This window comes from Passer domesticus, assembly GCF_036417665.1.
Source record: "Passer domesticus isolate bPasDom1 chromosome 8 unlocalized genomic scaffold, bPasDom1.hap1 SUPER_8_unloc_1, whole genome shotgun sequence".
NCBI lineage: Eukaryota > Metazoa > Chordata > Aves > Passeriformes > Passeridae > Passer > Passer domesticus.
This window is the reverse complement of record NW_026989900.1, coordinates 256,707-276,830: the sequence shown is the minus strand read 5'-3', so window position 1 is coordinate 276,830 and position 20,124 is coordinate 256,707. Positions and strand designations below refer to the sequence as shown.

At 51.8% G+C, this 20,124-nt stretch overlaps 2 protein-coding genes across 2 annotated transcripts in view; one reads left to right on the top strand and one right to left on the bottom strand.

Moving 5' to 3' along the window:
• The window catches only part of LOC135291629 (oocyte zinc finger protein XlCOF6.1-like), a 44,238-nt gene extending 25,138 nt beyond the window's left edge, over positions 1-19,100 (top strand). The window contains exon 3 of the mRNA XM_064405885.1: positions 18,385-19,100. Within this exon, the coding sequence (XP_064261955.1) occupies positions 18,385-19,081 (697 nt within the window). The 3' untranslated portion in view covers positions 19,082-19,100. The remainder of the gene's footprint in view (positions 1-18,384) is intronic.
• LOC135291630 (olfactory receptor 14J1-like) lies at positions 6,981-8,062 on the bottom strand. Its single transcript, XM_064405886.1, has one exon. The coding sequence runs from the start codon at positions 8,060-8,062 to the stop codon at positions 7,130-7,132; it is 933 nt and encodes a 310-aa protein (XP_064261956.1). The 3' UTR covers positions 6,981-7,129.
• Positions 19,101-20,124: the final 1,024 nt, after the last annotated feature.

Sequence of the window (20,124 nt, the reverse complement as noted above, 5' to 3'; positions counted from 1 at the left end):
CGCATACCGCCCCCTGCCCTGGGGCCACCCCCAGCCCACCCAAAGTGGTCCAGGTTGGAAGGAATCCCTGGTCCCAAGTGTCTAATGCAGCCCGACAGAGTCTTTAGGAATGGCTCAAACCATCAGCAAACACTGCCCTGCTCTGCGGGCTCAGGGCAGCAGAAGGAGCCCCCAGGGCTGCCGACACAGCCGCGCTGGGAAGGGCACGGGGCCTTCCACAGAAGCTGGCACGGCCTCCCTGGGACACGTCCCGGCTGGTGGCCATCCTAAACCCGCAGGTGTGACCCAGACAAGGAATGTGTGGGCCAGGGCACAAATGCTGCTCTGACCCCTGGAGCCAGAGGAGCACTGACATCAGCAGGTGTGGCAGAGTCCCTGCCCAAGCATACCTGCTACCCCCTGAGCCCTGGCAGTGCTGCTGTCCCTCTCCTGCCCCAGAGACCTGTGCCCCCGGGGGGCTTCTGTGCCTGGGGCAGCCAAAGCCCATGTGCACTGGGGGCTGTGCTCCTTCCTGCAGGGGCTGTTGGCAGGAGCACCCGGAACAACTGCTGGCAACACTTGGTCTCAATCAGAAGCCCTACATCCTGAAATTATTTTTCTTATTGAAGTAATTTCCTTCAGCACAAAAACACCTTAGTGGGGTAGGCACAGAAGAATCTGGCATTTAACAAGCCTCACTTCAGGAAAGCTTTACTTCCCGTTGCTCAACTCAAGTAGTTCCAAAATGTTGCAAACTTCCCAAATTGATTGGGATGACCTGAGAAGGTGAAGAATTGGAATTTTGCTTCCCATCTCAAAGCAGCAACTCATTTGCATTAACCTCGTCCACTGAGAGTCACTTTACAGAACATAACACTACACAGAGGCAAAAAAAGGGGCCATTCTTTGGTTTGCAAACAGTTTTCTGTGAAAGGATGATATTATCCAAATTCTCTTAAGAAATAAAAGCTCTCAAGAAATGAAAGTCCACTCAGTGTTACAAAAGTAGCCCAAACAAATGAGTAGATGGCAAAAGGGCTAATCCTCCCCCTGGTACAGTTATCTCAGTGGCCAGTAAAGTACAGCTCTCCCCTCTTGTTCCCTACAGGAGAATCAGGACCATGAAGAGGAAAAGTCACAGATAGTCTTTCTGCCCTCCGTAACCAAAGCTGTGCCAAACCACAGATGCTGCCTTCAAACTGACTCAAATTCCAGCCAAGACCTTTCACCTTCCAGACAACGCCTTCTCCAACACCCCCCCAACACCAACTCCCCAAACTCCCCCACAGAAGCTGTTAACACCCCGCCAGGACCCCCAGCTGTCCCCGTCCCTCCGCAGAGCTTTCCCACCTTCCAGCAGACGCCCTGGCTCCCTGCACGTGCTGTGGGATGGCCCTCAGGAGGATTGCTCCAAGGCCTTCCCTGGTGGCAGCTCAGCTGCCAGGCCTGTGGTTCCTGGATCACCCTTCCCACCGAGCCTTCCTGTGCATGGCTGTTCCATTGGCAACTTTGCTCAGCTCGGACTTCTCCACTTAACCAGGACTGCTGGTCAAGGATCCAGAGCAGCCTGGCCAGCTCTTTCTCCAGCTCCCTCTTTACTCTCTGGGAAGGTAGAACATTCCACAGGAAAGCAACAGGTGCCACAAGGAGCAGGCAGCCTCAGGCACCTTTGGCAATGAAACAAGGCCTTTGTTTGACATAAGGAAGCACAAGCCATTCACATTAGTAAACAAGTAATTAGCACAGACAGACATAAGTACTTAGCACCAATTAGCATAAGAAAAACCTGGCTGGCCTAACTTGACCTGAGAGTGACTTGACAAAAAGCTTTAGACATAGTCTACCAGAAGAACTAAGGGGAAATACAGAATCAGCCCAGTGCAGAGAAGGCATGAGGAAGACTTTGTGCTTTTTAGGGCATCGAGATTGCTTCTGGCCAGTATCTGGACATCAGCTTCAAGTATAGGAATCACAGTGTATTTTGAACCCCCTGCCAATCAAATCATCTCAGCAGCATAAAGATGGATGATATGTTTGATGCAATTCCTACATCAACCCACTGAAATTTATACGTGGCAGAGAAATATTTTAGTGGGGGGCAGACTCCTGCCCTCCTGCCAGGTCAGTAAAAGGGCCAATTTCTTTGAATGAGGGAGACCACTCAGGACTGCTGTATCCTGAGGGAACACCGTTGGCCTTGACATGTAGGCACCTGCACAAGCTTAAAATCAGCTGCCTCAGCTTCCAAGACCTCTCTTGGCCAGCATCCTGATGTGGATGCAGGACTGCTGCGAGGCACTGCCGGGACCCAGCGGGACAGGACCGGCTGTCTCATGTCCACGTAGCACCCTCTGACACAGCCAGGGTCATCCCAAAACCAGACAAACGCTCATGAGTCAGCAGAGGGGAGCAAGGAGCACTGGGCTCCTCTCAGGGTATCTCAGCTGGGCTTGCTCCACAACACGGCCCCAGTTTAAAGCCTGCTGATGCCCAGCTGCCAGAAATGCCTACCTTGTTCTCTCCAAGATGCACAGGGAGAGCCAATGAGCAGAACACCTGGGGAGGCAAAGCTTCCAAGCCTTTTCTGAGGCCAGGGACACATCAAGACTTGCCATGCTGCCTGACCCACCCAGCCCAGCTCTGTGCTGGCCCTGGGCCACAGCAGCTTCCACCAAGCAAGAGGCAATTGCATCTTGCCAAGAGTTGAAACACAGCAGACAGGGAAGATGTGAAAAGTGTGTGCATAAAGACTTTTAATTCACAGATCTCAGAGAGTTTTGGAGCTTGTGGATGGACAGAGATTCTCCTGCTCACACCTCTGTCCAAAGTGGGGGAAGACACCCTGCTGCAGGTGCTTGGCTTGGTCTCCACAGGTCCAGGCAGATGCCAAACCCGCTATTCACTGCCCTGCCCCTCTGCCAAGTGCAACAGGCCTCAAGGACTGAAAGGAGCACAGAGAGCCAAAAGGGACACTTTTACCTACCTCACTGGGAGCTCCCTGGGAAGCACTTTCCTTGAGAAGCAAGCCCCTTTCCTCCAAAGGCATTTCCCCAAATGTGTAGCTTTCCTGGGGAACACCTTAAGAAAAGCTGGCAAGGCTGAATGACTTCAGGATCTTTCAGGACAGGCACTCCAGCTCTAGCTCGTATTCCCCAAGTGAGTTTCCAGGTGGAGGTTCAGGCGTGCAGCCCCAGGCCCTCTACAAACACAGACTGCTCACTGCCTCTTCACCACCTTCAACTCTTGCCTGTGGTCACAGCAGCAAAACCAGGCTTTTCCAGCCAGACACCAGAGCCCTGTCCCTGAAGGATGCTCTTGCCAGCACCTTCCAGGACTCTCCACTGTGCACACAGTGCTTTTCATGCCTGCACCCAACAGGCTTTGGAACACAGAGCACAACCTGGCTGGCTCTGCCAGCAGCACACCCCAAACACAGGCGGAGGAAGAAGCAGCAGGGGTTGTTTGGCGGCCATGCCCCAGAGAAACTGGAAGGGTGCCCTCCCTCTGGTCTCACTTGCTTAGATTTCTGACTGGGTCTGAGGCTGGGGCTGCCATTCCTCAGCTGTGGGGACCAGAACCACACCCAAGATCCCAGCACTGTCTGACAGGGCTCCGGGCACTGGCACGGTCGCGCTTCTGAGTCTCGGGCACAGTGCTGCTGCTTCATTTGCTCTTAGGCACACCCAAAGCTCTCTGTTAAGCCCAGATGGTCTCTGGTTCTGCCCTCTTCCTGATCCTGTGCAGGGATGGAGCACTGCTGTGCTTTCAGCAAGCTGCTCTTGAAACCGTCCAGCATTTCCAAGCTCCTTTGCTCTCTGTGGATGCTTGCCATGGAATCCCTCACAGCTGGGTTCAGAGCATCCTCAGCTTGGCTCTTCCAAAATCCAGGGGCTCCAGGGTGCTCAGCAAGATCTGTAACTGCAGTGTTGTGGAACAGGACCTTCAGCACAGGGACCTTTCCAGCCTGATTTGCCCTCATTCCTCTGTGTCTGTGCACAAAACACGGCGTGGAAAAGAACGGCAGGAGGGGCCTGTGTGTCCCAGGGCTCTGGATTTGTATTGCATCAGTTCCACAGAGATGCAGGCAAAGCGAGGAAGCCAAACTGTTTATTAATGGAAGGTGAAGCAAAGGGGTGAGCTGGGAGGGAAGAAAGGGGATGGGCAGGGTCTGAGGGCTGGAGGGAGGCAGCTGTCAGCAGGGAGGGAGAAGGCAGGAGCTATGGGAGCTTCCCACAGGCTCAGCTGTGCCAGTCATCAGCTGTGCCTGGAGCTCCAGCTGGTCTCCTCTGGTCTCCAGGTGGTCTCACCTTCCAAGGGATCTGAAGGTCTTAAAGAGAAACAGGCTCTTCTGAGCCAGCAAATGAAAGTAGTTCTGCAGCTCTTCCCTCCAACATCACCTGAACAAATATGCTTATGTGGGAGGGGCTGTTGTTTTCACTCAGGGCTTGAGGGGCTGGAAGAGAGAGGAACAGAGCCACTGTCAGAACCTGGATCTTCAGGAATCCAAGGAGACCTTCCTGCCAGGGCCATCCCACCCAGCTCTTGCCATGCCCACAAGACAAGAGCAGCCAAGGGGATCAGCTGCAAGGTGCTGGCCATGAATACCCTCACCCATGTCCCTAAAATCTCTGTGTGCTCTGCCCACACCACCCCTTGTCCACAAAAGGAGCAAAGCCCACCGCAGCCGGGGCAGGGATTGCAGCTCCCTGCCCAGGCATTGCAGCTCACCCGGCCAGCCCCGACTGACAGCCCGCTGCCCTCACTCACCCTCACAGAGGGCCTGGAGCTCTTCCTTCTGCCCCATCAGGAACACCCCGACATCCCTGGGAACACAGGCTAACCATAGCTAAGGCTGCTGTGGCTGTTATCCAGTTTGCTTTATGGGTTAATAAGGTAAGGATTTAATGGATCTTTAACTTCCACTGCAAGGCAGACACATGGATTCAGAGCTATCACATGCTAACTATGTGGTTTTGGGGTTACTTTAAAAATGATACGTACTGTGACAAAATGATACCAAGGCAAATTTTCTCCCAACCTGTCATAGGTTAAGAAGGAAGTGAGTTTTTTGGGAGGTTGTGGTCAAACCAATCAGTGCTTGGATTGGAATATTGGCACCTGGTTTGGCCACTGAAGGTGCGGACCGCCTCTGAGAACACAGGGGGTTAAAAGCAAGAACTCCCAGGAGAGCTCTCTCTTGGTCCCGGTCAGTGGAGGAGCTCAGAGCTCCCCTGCCCGGCTGGGGCTGGCTGGGGGAGGGAAGCCATGCAGCCGGGTGAGGTAGGCCGGAGCCTTGGGCAGAGGAGGGGGGTGAAGGCCTTGCAAGATGGAAGGGTGGAGGAGCCTGAGAAGCATCGGGCCCCCCTCCTACCCCGCTGGAGAGAGATAGAGAGAGAGAGAGAGAGCCAGTGCCTGTGCTGCCTTGAAATTTGGTATCATGGACTGGCATCATGGCCAGCAGCTGTAGGAGTCCTGGGCAGACAGAGGCGAAGATTTTAACCCCTTGGAAGAATAATGTAAACCTTACAAATACTGATCGTCCTGAATCAGAATGAGGAGAGAGAGAGAGAGAGAGAGAGAGATGAAGCATTACGAAATGGGCAAGTGCGAGGAAAGTTGGAAGAGGTGAGAAGAGTCCTGGGTGGGAAGAGATGATGGAGTGGCCTTGAGCTGGACTCTTTCTTGTATGGCCATGGATGGACCCATGTTTTTCCTGTGACCCGGAGACTGTATTTAGGGAGAGGCAGCACCTTGGAGTCAAGAGTGAAGCAGTGGCGAGAACAGAGATGGGTGAGGAGGGTGTGAGATGCCCTCTGTCCTCAGAGAGGGTTTGAGATCTCTGTTCACGAGGCCCCTCAGCCCCAGGGGGTGAAATCTGGGGGGACTGATGTCCCGAAGTTGAGAGACTGCTGCTTTTGGAACTGGGTGGAGCATCCTTAAACAGGGAACCCTAAAAGCAGTCCTGGCCCGTGTCCAGTGGTGAGAGCACTGGACATGAGGGGAGAAGTCGCGAGGGCCGATGTTCTCTGGGTGGTGCCACAAGTGACACGGAAACACAGGAGGTTTCAATTGTGTTTCCGGGGGAAGCCTATGGTGCAAGGGGGGGACTCCTCTCTTCCTGATGGATTTGAGGGTTGATTATTTGAGGGTTGATGATGGACTGAAAGTTGATTATGTGAGAGATTGGTGACAGGGTGAAAACCTATGATGTTATTTCATTCTGTGGAGAAAATGGAGGGGAGGAGGAGGAATGTATTTGGAGGGTTTTCATTCTTAGCTTTGTGTGTGTGTTCCTTTTTAGATATTGTAATTAATAAAGTGTTGTGTTTTTCCCTCCATCCCCAAGTAAGAGCCTGCTCTGTTCTGTTTCCGGGTCACATCTCCCAGTAACCATTTTAGAAATACACCTTTCATAGAGGCCCTGGCCCTGTGCCAGAGTCAAACCATAACAGCCAGTAAGAGCACTGACCCTCATTGACACAGTGTGTGGCCACAGGGAAGGTGGAGAGAAACAAAATGGAAAATGACACAAACAATAGGTTTACATTGTGGACAATATTAAAAACCTCAAATGCAGGGGAAAAAAGAACAAATGCATAACCAAACCCAAAAGAATTATCAAAGATTATTTATATTACAAATTATTTATATTATACAGCTCGTCTCTGCTGCAGCCCTGGCACTGCCACCCCCAGGACTGTGCCCGGCCCCGAGAGCACTCAGGCCCTGCAGCAACACCAGGGCCACCAGGGCAGCGGGGCAGGGCCACGGCAGCAGCACTGGCAACACCAAGTGCTGCTGCTGCTGCTGGGCACAGCTGCTGTGCCAGCACTGATCTGCCCCAGCTCTGCACACAGACATTGTTGCTGCAGCTCCAGAGGAAGCAACACAATGGCATCTCTGCAGAAAACTCTGCCAGGAGATCCTTTAGTTCCGTTAAAGCCACTGAGACTGCAGCCCCTCATTGATACAGTGCGTGGCCACAGGGAAGGTGGAGAAAAAGAAAATGAGAGATGGCACAAATAATGACATTACTTTGTGGGCAATATTAAAAAAGTAAAACAAAGTAAAATAACGTCTAAAATAAAACCAAAAAGAAGTATTAAAAATTACTTTTATGACAATTGATTTGATGAAATTGGCCAGCAGTTTAATGTCCCTGAAAGCATCCAGTCGTCAGTCTCCACACTGCAGCCTTGAGCTCCTGGTTCCTCAGGCTGTAGATGAGGGGATTCAGAGCTGGAGGCACCACTGAGTATAGAACTGACAGGGACAGATCCAGGGATGGGGAGGAGATGGAGGCGGGCTTCAGGTCAGAAAATAGAGCAGTGCTGATAAACAGAGAGACCACGGCCAGGTGAGGGAGGCAGGTGGAAAAGGCTTTGTGCCGTCCCTGCTCAGAGGGGATCCTCAGCACGGCTCTGAATATCTGCACATAGGAGAAAACAATGAACACAAAACAACCAAGTGCTAAACATATGGAAAACACAAGAAGTCCAAGTTCCCTGAGGTAAGAATTGGAGCAGGAGAGCTTGAGGATGGGGGGGATTTCACAGAAGAACTGGCCCAGGACATTGCCATGGCACAGGGGCAGGGAAAATGTATTGGCTGTGTGCATGAGAGCAGTGAGAAAGGCACTGGCCCAGGCAGCTGCTGCCATGTGGGCACAAGCTCTGCTGCCCAGGAGGGTCCCGTAGTGCAGGGGTTTGCAGATGGACACGTAGCGGTCGTAGCACATGATGGTCAGGAGGGAAAGCTCTGCTGAGATGAAAAAGACAAAGAAAAATAGCTGTACAGCACATCCTGTGTAGGAGATGTTGCTGGTGTCCCAGAGGGAATTGTGCATGGCTTTGGGGACAGTGGTGCAGATGGAGCCCAGGTCGCTGAGGGCCAGGTTGAGCAGGAAGAAGAACATGGGCGTGTGCAGGTGGTGGCCGCAGGCTACGGCGCTGATGATGAGGCCGTTGGCCAGGAGGGCAGCCAGGGAGATGCCCAGCAAGAGGCAGAAGTGCAGGAGCTGCAGCTGCCGCGTGTCTGCCAGTGCCAGCAGGAGGAAGTGGCTGATGGAGCTGCTGTTGGACATTTGTTGTTCCTTGGCAAGGGGATCTGTAAAAAAAGTAATCATGGAATAGTTGAATTAGGAGAGGACTTTAAATATCCCAGCACAGCCTGGGGGCACTTTCCTCCCTCTGCCTGCCCAGAGCTCTGCTGCCTGGAGCTGTCCCTGCCAGCAGCTTCTTCCCTGTGCCCAGGGCTGAGCCCTGCCACTGCTGCCAGAGCCCAGCCCAGCCCTGGAGGCTCAGCTCTGGCCTGCAGACCCCTCCCAGCTCAGGCACTGCCCAGGGGCAGCTCTGGCTCTGCAGGCTCTGATGGCAACATCAGAACAACCCTGAGGATGCTGGAAAAGTGACACTGATGCTGCCTGGAAGGGGCCCTGTGCTGATTTTTTTCTCTGCCTGTTTAATTACCAACTGAGAAAAAATGTTTTTATTTTTCTCAACTGAACATAGAGATGAATATCTATGTGCAATTTCCCATCTAGGCAACCCAGAAAAAGAGATTTAAAAAGCAGGATTTTCCCTTTTATGCAGCCCATCACTTGTTCTGCTTCCTATGTAACCTCATTTGAAATGTTCTGGAGTTAAACGCCATGCTGAGAACAATTCTAAACAATGCAGCATCCTCACCACACAAGGAGAACACTTCCAACCCTTACCAGCTGGCTCCTTCCTCCCAGATCTTGTCCCCCAGTGCTGGCAGCAGCTCCCCGGGCCGGCTGAGAGCTGTCCCTGGCAGGCAGCAGAGTCCCTGCCCCAGCACAGCGCCCTGGGCTGCAGGAGCCTGCTCTGCAGGACAGCCCTGGGCACCCCTGGCTGCTCTGCACCAGAGAGAATCAGAGAATGTACTCACAGAGTCTGCAGGCTTTGGGATGTTCCAGCTTTAGGAGATGGCTCCAGGAGCTGCAGCTGCATTGTCCTGCAGCCAGAGGTTCCTGTGCCAAGGGCTGGCAGGGATTCTGCCCCAGGCACTTCCCAGCACCTTCCCAGCCCTGACTGATTGAAGTTCTCTGTGCCTCTGGGCTGTGCCCGGGCTGGCTGCAGGCAGTGCCCCAGCCCTGCTGGGCTGGCAGAAGAGCTGCTCATCAAGAGAAATGTGCTTTTGAAGCTCTTCTTGCTTACCAGGAGCTGCCTCTGTGCCAGGAGCCCAGCCCAACCTCAGCAGCACAGACACAGCACAAGGACTTTAATGACCCTCTGGGGCTTTGTGATCAGGCCCTGAACATCAGTCCCTCAGAGGCAGCTGAAGAAACCTCTCCAGAACCCCAAGTCAGAATCCAGCTTCAAAGTTTCTTGGACTTTTAATGGGTCCCACTGAGGGACACGACTGAGAAAGTGTCCCCAGGCCCCAGGCAGAGCAGAGAAGTGGAGGCAGTGATGACAGGTGGGGACAAAGAGAAGCCAAGTCTTGGTGGCCTGGGGCACAGCAGGGTCTGTGCCAGCAAGGGCTGTGAGGAGACACCTTGTCCTGAGGCCCTGGGGCCTCCTGGCACAGCCCCAGCCAGGCTGGGCACTGTCAGCCCCTTGTCCTGCCCTCAGCATCCCCCCCTAGCCCACATCCCAGTGGCCTCCAGGATCTGCTGGAAGGAGTCCCTGGGGACCCTTGCTCAGGAATGGCCCTGGTGGTTCCTTCATGCTCCCAGGGACTACAGGTTTTTCAAAGGACTTTGGGTTTGGCTTTTGCCTTGGACTCTCTGAGAAGTTTGTGCAATCATGGCCTCCAATTATCTGCTGTAATTAGTCCCTGGAGAGGCTTTGTCAGTAGCAACACTCAGTGGGGCTCATTAATGCTTCAAGGTACTTCAGTTATTTGAAGGTACTTGGTGTTTCCCTTTTGATACAGACTCTGTGAGAGGTTTGTGCAATCATGGCCCCAATTATCTTCTTTAATGAATCCCTTGAGAGCTTTGCATTGACACTCAGTGGGGCTCATTAATACTTTGAGGTGCTCAAGGTTTTTAAGGTATTTTGGGTTTTCCTTTCCACACTGAGTCTCTGAGAAGTTTTTTGTGCAGTCCTGGCCTCCAATTCTGTCTTCCAAGTAGTTTATGGGGAGCCTGTGTTGGGGATGGACCTCAGTGAGACCCATTCTTGCCTTGAGACACTTTGTGGTTTTCTTCTGACTTGGACTCCTGGAAAGGTTTGTGCATTCTCCTCTCAGGGCCTGAGATTCCAGGGCTCAGCTCCAAATGCACCACAGGGCTCACTGGGATCAAACAGTCCTGACAAACCATTGCCCTGTCTTGATTTTCTCCTGCTCTTGTGCAGTTCATCAGGATGGTTTCTGTAGTGGTTTTTGTTCGCCAATTTGAGATTTCTTGACGAATGCATCAATTAGTGTGGTGGGTTCAGTGTTGGCTAATTATCAGTGCACTCACTAGAATATTCTTACTCATTTCCTGCTGCGAGATAGGATTAGGAGAAAGGCAAAGGAGACTTAAAATTGTAAAAGGGTATAAAGAATAGTTTATTTACAGTAACTAAAAGAAAGTGTAATAAGAATCAGAAGAAAACGTTCAGAATACTTTTCCTCTCGGTACAACCTTTTCTTTCTTACTAACAACGTAAAGAGGCAAAACCTAAAAGTTTCAGTCAGTTTATAAGCTCTAGAATTGTTTTTCTTCATTTCTTTTAGGGAGAGGTGTCTGTCTTCCATGCTCTGGAGACTCCTCCATTGGAAGTTCTCTCGTGGCTCTCAATTTCCATGAATACCAGCTGCCTAAAAAATTAACCATTGTGAAGTCCCTCACATTTTTTCACAGCTTTTTGCAGAGCTGTGTTTATGGGCCATGTCAGCTTATGGGGTATTAGTTTAAAGATGAGCTGTTTAAGAGCAAATGTTCTCATCATCTTCATCTCTGAGAACACAGATCTTCTCTCTGTTCAAACTTCTCATGGGATCACAGCTACTTCAACATTTGCTTACTTTAGCATGGAGGCCTTTGCTGAACAAGTCATCTCCCCATGCTTTTCAATGCATTTTAGGGAAAAAGAGAGTCTGATGTATCAATTACATCATTCTCTATAGCTTTACAAGGGAATTTCAGCCCCAAGATCAAGGCATCACCTCATCTCTCGCATATGGGACTCAATTTCCTCTTCACTGACGTTTGTGTCTTTATGTTGCTCCTCTGTGTGCCTGCACTTTGTCCTTTTCTGTCCCTCAAGGGAGGATGGAAGCACTGAAAGAGTTAATATCTCTCCTGGGGCCTGCAGATGGTTCCGTGACCCAGGCCGGGCTGGGTCCTTGTGGCCGGAGCTGTTTTACCATGGAGGTTTCTGCAGCGGCTGCGCTGGGGCTGTGTCAGGATGGGCCGCGCTGGGGCAGGGCCAGGATCTCAGCAGCCAGGCCAGAACACAGCATCAGCACGGCCGGGGCCCATGGCTTCTCCTCCCCCTGCCCAGGGCTTGCGGGTGAACCCCAAGGGTGGCAGAATCTTGGCCGAGCCGGCCCGGCCCGGGGCTGCTCCTGGGGCCCGGCGGATCCTGGCTTGGCCCGGGCTGGCGGCAGGGCAGGGCTCGGTAGCGCCCAGGTGTTGGCAACCGCAGCCATGGCCCGGCCCGGCCTCGGCCCCGCGGCCTCCCCTGCCCTGCCCGGCAGCCGATGGGGCCTGGGGGGCTCCCTGGGAAGGGGCCCGGCCCCACGGCAGGAGCCGCCCGGCCCGGCCCGGCTGAGACGGGGGCTGGGCCAGCCTTGTTACCTCTTTGCTGGACAGAAGGGAAAGAGACCCTCCCAGGCTTTTTCATCTTCAACATGTGTCTTCACAGAGTCATGTACAGTTTCCTTAGTGGTTTAACAGATTGTCAATTCTCAAAGCTATTACTGATTTTTTTTTATTAGACACAGAGGAATCTGCTAGCAGCTTCTCTTAGAACATCACTTCCATGATGCAAAACCACCGGAACAGCACACAGCACAGAGCTCCTTTCTCCATATGTAGTGCTCATGAGCCCAAGGCCTCAAAACCCATCCTTGGGAGATCTCTGGGCCCTCTCCAAGGTGTTTTCAAATGAAAACATTCAGCTCATAGTCTAAGAAAATCACCAGAGGACAGGGCCAGCCTGACCTGTCTATCCTGGCTACTTTTGTCTGGGAGCAATCCTTGAATATACCGAATTTGGGAGGACAAATTCTAATTTCGGCCATGGCATTTGGACATGAAAGCCAGTTTTTTTCCATAGGAAGGAAGGAACAGAGCCCCAGTGTTTCCCAGGTGGATGAGAGGTGACGACCAGAGGCCAAGGCCAGCCAGAGCTAGCAAGTTTTGTTCTGAGAGATTCCCTTGCATACAGGAAATTTTTTAGGGAGAGTACCAATTTTGGCAATGGGCAACAGAAAAGACCAAGGGTTCTTTTCTATAGCAAGGAAAGCAGAGAGCCCCAGTGCTCCAGGAGCTGATGAGAAGCAGCCCTTGACATTCCAACATCAGCCAGACCTGTCAGGTGGCCCTGGCAGGCCAAGCCAGCCAGACCTGTTCCATGTTCCCTTCGTTTCATGGGGCCCCACAATTCCCATTGGTCCCTTGCTTCCATGAGGCCCTGAGGTGTCATAATGTCCCCTTGGTGACATGAGGCCCTGAAGGGCCCTAATGGTCTCCATGGGTCCATCAGGCCCCACAGAGTCATAATGGTCTCTGGGTTCAATGAAGCCCTGCTGTATCACCATGGCCCCTTGGTTCCATGGGCTTCAGTGGTGCCACAATGATCCCCTTGGTTTCATGAGGTCCCCACAGTGTCCCAGTGATCATCATGGGAAGGAAAGAACCAAGCCCCAGTATTGCAGGGGCAGCCACTAGAGGCCAAGAGTCATAAGCTGACAAGGAAGTGAGTTTTCTTGGGAAGTTCTAGTCAAACCAATCAGTGGTCAGATTTTAATATTGACATCTGGTGTAACCATGGATGACATGGACACACCTCTGAGAACATAGAGGGTTAAAAGCAGAGAACTCCCAGGGGAACTCTCTTTTATTCCAGTCAGTGAAGGGTTCAGGCCTCCCCTGCCCAGCCACAGTCCGGGTGGGACAGGGGAAGCCATGCGGCCTGGGCTGAGGGGGGCCGGAACCCCGGACAGAGAAGGGGTGAAGGGAGTGGAACCAGGCACGGCCCCTTCAGGAATGGAGGGGTGGAGAAGCACTGAGATGTCCTGGGCAGCCCCCCCAGAGAGAGCCCCCCTGCCAGACAGAGAGAGCCTGTGCCACCTTGAAATTTGATATTATGTGCTGGCAGCAGGGCCAGCAGAGGAGAAAGAGAAGGGAGGAGGAAGGTGCCCAGCCGTGGGAGTCCTGGGCCAGCTGCTGGGAGATTTCAGCCATCCTGAGGGCAGCAGAGCCTGAGACTTTAACTCTTCCTCAGACAACTTTGTGAAAACTTTGTGAAACTCTAATCCTTGACCTGAAAGAGAAGAGAGACAGCCTGGGACTTGAGATGTCAGAAGATGGGAAAGAAGCCTAGGTGGGAAGAGATGATGGAGTGGCCTTTGGCTGGACTTTTTCTTGTATAGCCATAGACTGAACCAATTTTCCTGTAACAGAGAGACTGCATTTAGGAGGATGCAATGTCTTGAGCCAAGAGAGTGACCTGCTGCAGTGATTGCCATGTGAGGAGTGAGAGTGACCTGCTGCAGTGACGCCATGTGCAGGAGTGAACAGAGAAAGATGAGGAGGGTGTGGTGGTGCCCTCTGTCTTCAGAGAAGAAGAAGATCTCTGTTCTCAAGACCCTCGGCCCCAGGGGAGGTGAAAATGAGGGGGTCTGTTGTCCCAAAATGAGAAAAACTGTCATTCTCTGGTACTTGGCAAAGCATCCTTAAAAGGAACCCTAGAAGCAGTCTTGGTCCATGGACAGTGGTGAGAGCATGGAAGGAGGAGGTCACAATGGCAGATTTTCTCTGGGTGGTGCCATGTGTGAGATGGAAATATGAGAGGTTTCAACTGTGTTTCCTGGGGAAGACTATGGTACCAGAGAGACTCCTCTCTCCCTTGATGAACTGCGAATTGATTATCTGAGGGGTGGTAACTTGACTGAGAATCCAAGGTTTTGTCTCACTGTGCTTTGGTGGAAATTGGGTGGGGAGAGGAGGAATGTTTTGGAAGGTTTTAATTTTGAATTTTGTGTTTCTTTTTTTATAGTTGTAGGTTAATAAAGTTTTTTTTTTCCTTTATTTCTAAGCTTGAGCCTGCTCTGCTCTGTTTCTGCTCACATCTCACAGTAACCATTTGAGAAAAATATATTTTCATGGGAGCACTGGCATTGCTCCAGCACCAACCCATGACACAGAGAAAGGCCAGAGGGGCAGGGAAGACACTAGGAATTGGTCACATTTTCTCCTGTCACAGCCATGACTCAGGGAATAGGATTAAACCTGGAAAGGCTGAGGCGCATTACTGACCTCTTGCTGCCTAAGGAAAGAAAGAGAAATTAAGATAATTTGTCCTTTTTTGGGTTGTCCAGTTCAAAAAAGACACTGAGTCAACCAAGAAGGTTGGGCAAGCTGGATATGCAAGGATTGACAGGGAAGCTGGGAGTAGAAGATGTGCCCATACTCATGGTGAAGGAAAATCCTGTTCTTGGATGAAACTCCCTAAGGCAAGGATTCCTTGAGAGAAGATGGATCCCAACTCTTGGAGATACTACAATTTTGACTGGAAATTGGGTGACCTGAACAGCTGGGCCCTATTTGGAACAGGTTTATGGACTGGTTAATTCAAAAGAGGATGTCCAATCTAAATTATTCTGAAGTTTTATATAAAGGGTTCTCTTGAGGATTTTTTGCAAGTTGCAAAACAATGGCCATATTCAGCCGATGCACAATCCAGCCTGATGGTAACAATGGATAATGGACATGTTCACAGACAATGGATAACGGAAATATTCAGAAACGGGGTCAGTATATCCTGAGAAACATAGAAGAAGAAGAATCATCAAGACTCAGCAAGTTTGTCAGCAAGTTTGAAAAAAAAAAGAGAAGCAAAGGGTGGGCCAGACAACCACAGCAATCAGATGATCCAATCAGCATTCTAATTTAGATGCATGAACAGCTAGGATTAACCAGTCATGTATTAGCTAGAGACATGTGAACAGTAGAAACTTATTATAAATTAAGCCTTTTTAGGATACTAAATTAGCTTCACTCGATCGTATTGATCATGATGTGATGTTCCCATTCCTGATTCTCCATTTTGGTGGAGAATGTGGGCACCCCCAGCGTGATAGCACGAGAGGGACTCGAGGACGGCAATTTGGCTGCTGTGCAGAAGATCAGAGCCAGCCTTTGAGGAGCAGAGAAGCCAGTCTGAAGAAGTGTGTTTCCTGGCCTGTTGGAGTCCACTCCAGCTAGCTACAGACCCTTGCCCACACAATACTTCATAGACGATGGTAAAAGATTACAGAAGTGTTCTCCTCCACGTGGGAAACATTGTCCTTTATTCCAAGACACACATCAGGCAGACAAACCCATGGGAGAAAAGAGGGCTTTCCCTAGCAAGCAGAGAGCTTTTCTACCCCCCTGGGATGGGGACAGAGGGAGAGGTCCACAGCCAAAGGGATACCAGTGAGGAGTGGTGAGGGGAGGGGTAACCCAGGGGAGAGACCACCAGATGGTACCGGGACAGGTGAGGGAAAGACCATGTGATAGGGAAAAGGGGTAACAAACCACATGATGTAACATAAGCTATACAGTGCAATATAAAACTATTCTGTGCAAATTCCCAATCACCCAGTGCAAGAGAACAACTAAACTGGTGCACCACAACACCACAGTAGTGAGAGGGACACAGAGCCCCTGGTCCCCAGCCCTGCACAAGCATTCCCTGAGGCCAGAGGGATGGAGACACCCCTGAGCATCCCTCAGGCAAGGGGACAGAGACCCCTGAGCATCCCCTGGGCTGAGAGGGACAGAGACTCCCTTGATAACCTGCTTGGCATGGGGGTGAGAGGGAGAGAGACCCCCCCAGGCATTCCCTGGAGTGAGAATGATGGAGACCCACTGGGGAATGGCCTGGGGTGAGAGGGACAGGGGCAACCCCTGGGGAATAGCCTGGGGTAGCAGGGACAGGGATAAGCCTGCCATGTCCCTCCCAAGCATCCCCCAGGGTGAGAGGCACAGAGACACCTCGAGCATCCCCTGGGCACCAGACAAAATAAACTTGGCAGAAATCAAACTCAACCCTACATAAAATGCCTTGAATTTGCTCTTCCCACTAGTCACTTGTGATAGAAATGTAAACAAATCCCAGTCATGAATAAACTGACAATAGAAGAAATTAATAAACTGACAATAAAAACAATGGCAATTTCAAGTTTCATTGGTTCCTGCACAGCTCCAGCTCAGCTGCCGGAAGGTTCTGATAAAAGAAAAGTGGAAATTCAGCCCAATACAAGTTATTAAATGGGAGGGAAAGCTCCGTATAGTGGTCAGAAAGGTGACAGAGACAAAGAGAATAATGATTCTCACATATTGCAAAGCCCCTAAGCCTGTGAATTCGGGATTTATTTGTGAATTTAGCTCATGGAGCTGGGCTTCTTTTAGGACTTTTAACAGCCTTGTGCTCCTCACTGTGGGGTGAATGAACCTTGTCAGTCTCATTGGTATAATTTGCTCCCTTTCCTCCAGTGATTTTAACAAACTTTTCAAGGAAGGACAAAAAAATATTTTCTTTACACTGACCACCCACAACAGCCATTTTCCTCATCAGTTCTCCCATATGTCTCCCAGAGGAAGCTGCATCCAAGATTCCAAGAGTTCCTCCAGAAAGAGCTACAACCTCAGAAGAGGAGGGAACCATGCTGTTGTCAAAGGCACTTAGGGTCAGACAACACTGCCTAAACCCACTGTGACAAAATAATGTTGCAATCTGGTTAATAAAATTGTTAGAGAGATGCTTCTGCCCCAATGAAGGTACTAATGAGACAAAATCCAAAGTGGATTTTATTGAACAGTAAATGTGAGGTAGTGAGAGAGATGGAAAGAAAGAGAAAAGGGGAGAGGGCAAGGGAGTGACAGGGACGGAAACCTTCCCTGAGGCAGAGCAAGTGTGACGTTGTCCCCTGTGTGTGTGGCCTTCCCTGGGTGGGGGTTTGACACCTGAGCCAGTTTGGGTAAGGGGGGTGGTGTTCACACCCCCAGCAGGGATTACCCCACTGTTTCAGGTTGCAGTGTAAGATGTAACCAAATGCATGTTTTCCATCACCACCTTTAGAAACTGTTATAAACAGGCGGGGCAGTGTTCTTTATCTCTTCCAGGACTCAGCCCTAATAACACCCTCCAGGGGGTCTCTTCTGTGAATGGGCCATTGAGTGTCCCTGCAGGACTGGTAAAATGACATCATCCCATTGTGGGATGCTCCACCCAGGGGGAGGAGCCACACATTCCTACCTGCATATAAGCTGAGTCTTGCAACACCAGGAGCACCTTGCCTACTGGATTGCCAGAGGACAGGAGCTCCATAAGCACCACTGGACCTTCAGAGGAGGACCAGACCCATCTCCAGGATCACTGCTTTGACAGAATCACGATCATCACTGCAACAGGACTGCAGTCACCATTTAATGGGACTGCTACCAGCACCCTGACCAACAGGGTGCCAGGTTATATCCTGACTGTGTCAGTTTAAGGCAGTGTTTTTGTATCATTGCATTGACCTTAATTTTCTTAATTGTAATTCTGGCCTAGAATCTCCCCCTGGTTTGACCTCAAACCAATACAAAACTCAATGCATTAATCTCTTGTTTCCCCCCCCCAAACATAATTTCCCATCCCAAAATCTTTGCCAGATGGAGGAGGAAGCTGCGAGGAAGACGAAGATGCCCTGGGACACCTAGGCAGGTGAGGAGGAAGTCACTGCCCTTTTCCCCCTTTCCTTTGCTCCATCTCAAGCCCAGCATGGCCCCTGGCTGCAGGACAACACCACCGGCAATGCTGTCCTGCCACAGATGAACTGGGGGAATTTCCTTTCCCTTCCCTCTGGCACAGAGGCAAATCCCATCCTCTTTCTGTCCTCCCCCCCCCCCCCCCCCGACAAGGATCTGAGGATGGAGACCAGCGAGGACAAAGCCCCATGGCACGACATCGTAGCAGAGGCGATGATGTTGAGCAATTTGAGTGGCTCCACAGCACAGGAATACAACAGGGAAGAAAAGCCGCAGAGATCCCATAGGAGGAGGGGCTCCAAACTCAGCCCAGGGTACTCTGAAAAGGAAAGACCCACCCTGAGCCAGGTAGGTGGACAGAGCTTCAGCCAGAGCTCGGAGCTGGTGATCCATGAGCAGCCTCATGATGGGGACAAGCCCCACAAGTGCTTGGAGTGTGGGAAGAGGTTCAGGCAGAAGACCACCCTGATCTGCCACCAGATGATCCACACTGGGGAATGGCCCTACAAATGTGGGGAGTGTGGGAAGGGGTTCAGCTACAGATCCACCCTTGTGACCCACCAACGCATCCACAGTGGGGAGAGGCCCTACGAGTGTCCTGAGTGTCAGAAGAGGTTTCAGATCAGCTCAGCTCTCCTCCTGCACCAGCGGATTCACTCAGAGAAGAGGCCCTTCTGCTGCCCTGATTGTGGGAAGGGCTTCAAGTGCAACTCCAACCTCGTCAGGCACCGGCTCATGCACACCGGGGAGAAGCCCTACGAGTGCCCCACGTGTGGGAAGAGGTTTCAGGCCCGCTCCAATCTCCTCAGGCATCAAAGGATTCACACAGATGAGAGGCCCTTCCGCTGCCCTGACTGCGGGAAGGGCTTCAAGCAAAACTCCCACCTCATCAGGCACCGACGCATCCACACTGGGGAGACGCCCTACGGGTACCCCACATGTGGGAAGAGCTTCACCCAGAGCTCTGACTTGACCAGCCAGGAGTCACTGGTAAGGGCTGTCCTGCCAGTGCCCCAACTGCAGGGAGAGCTTTGTGCCCTGCTCCAGCTTCATCCCCCATTGGAGGACCCATATTGGAAAGAGCCCTGGAGATATGTGTTCCCTGTGATCCATGCTGGGGAGACACCTGTCCCTCCTCCTGCCCCTGCCAATGACATGGTGTGGGATCAAAGACCATGAGGGTATGGCCAGGGCCATGTCATTACCTTCACTCTGACCTCTAGTCATTGCCAGGGGCAGGAAAAGGACTCTTTCCCTGAGGAGAAGAGTGTCATTTCCAGGCAGGAGGAAATTGTGGCCGGGAAGAGACAGTTAGTTGCATTGTAGTTTTCCCTTTTGCATATCCCTTCTGTGATCAATATTGTTTTTGTTTCTGTTTGTTTCATATCTCATTGCTGTTCCCAATAAATTGTTCTTATCCCAGCCCAGGATCTTTGCCTTTTGTGCTTTCCATGGGAGGTGGGAGGGCAGCGAGCGGCAGTGCAGTTTTAGTTGGATCAGGAAATTGGGGAATCCCATTCCTAAACCCCAGCCTGTGGAAACAGAGCATCCCAGCTGGTCCCAGCCCTGGTGGCCATGGCAACAGCCTTGAGAGCGGGTCCCTGGCTGGGGCTGTGGGAACCTCTTCCCTCTGGTGCCCAGGGACAGGACTAGGGAACGGCTGCAGCTGAGTCGGGGCAGGCTGAGGTTGGATCTCAGGAAAAGGTTTTTGCCCAGAGGCTGCTGGGGCACTGCTCAGGCTCCCCAGGGAAGGCTCCCAGCTCCAGGGCTCTCTGAGCTCCAGCAGCATTTGGACAGCGCTGCCAGGCTCTGGCTGGCATTTTTGGGGTGTCCTGTGCAGGGCCAGCAGTTGGACTCCAGGATCCTGATGGGTCCCTCCCAGCTCAGCCAATTCTGTGGAACTGGGGGAACAGGGGCCTGGTGATGGATGCCATGGAAACTGACCATAGAAATGGGGCTGGTGATGGTTGCCTGTTAAGGATCAGATTTTTCACACGCCCTCAGAGGAGTTCCATGGGGACATTCCAAGAGTCTCCAGGATGTTCAAGAGCTGGAATGTCACAGGCAGAGACAGGGGCTCCATGGACACCTCCCAGGGGTTTCTGGGGATGGTAAAGAGCCCTGTGGTCAGAGGCAGTCACAGCCATTCCATGGTGACATCCCAGGGCACCTTGGGCTGCAAAGGCACCGATCTGTCACAGGCACTCACGAGGGCTCCACGG

Bases quoted from the DNA above. Each gene is read 5' to 3' on its own strand.
- LOC135291630 (XM_064405886.1), bottom strand. From the start codon at position 8,062: ATGTCCAACAGCAGCTCCATCAGCCACTTCCTCCTGCTGGCACTGGCA.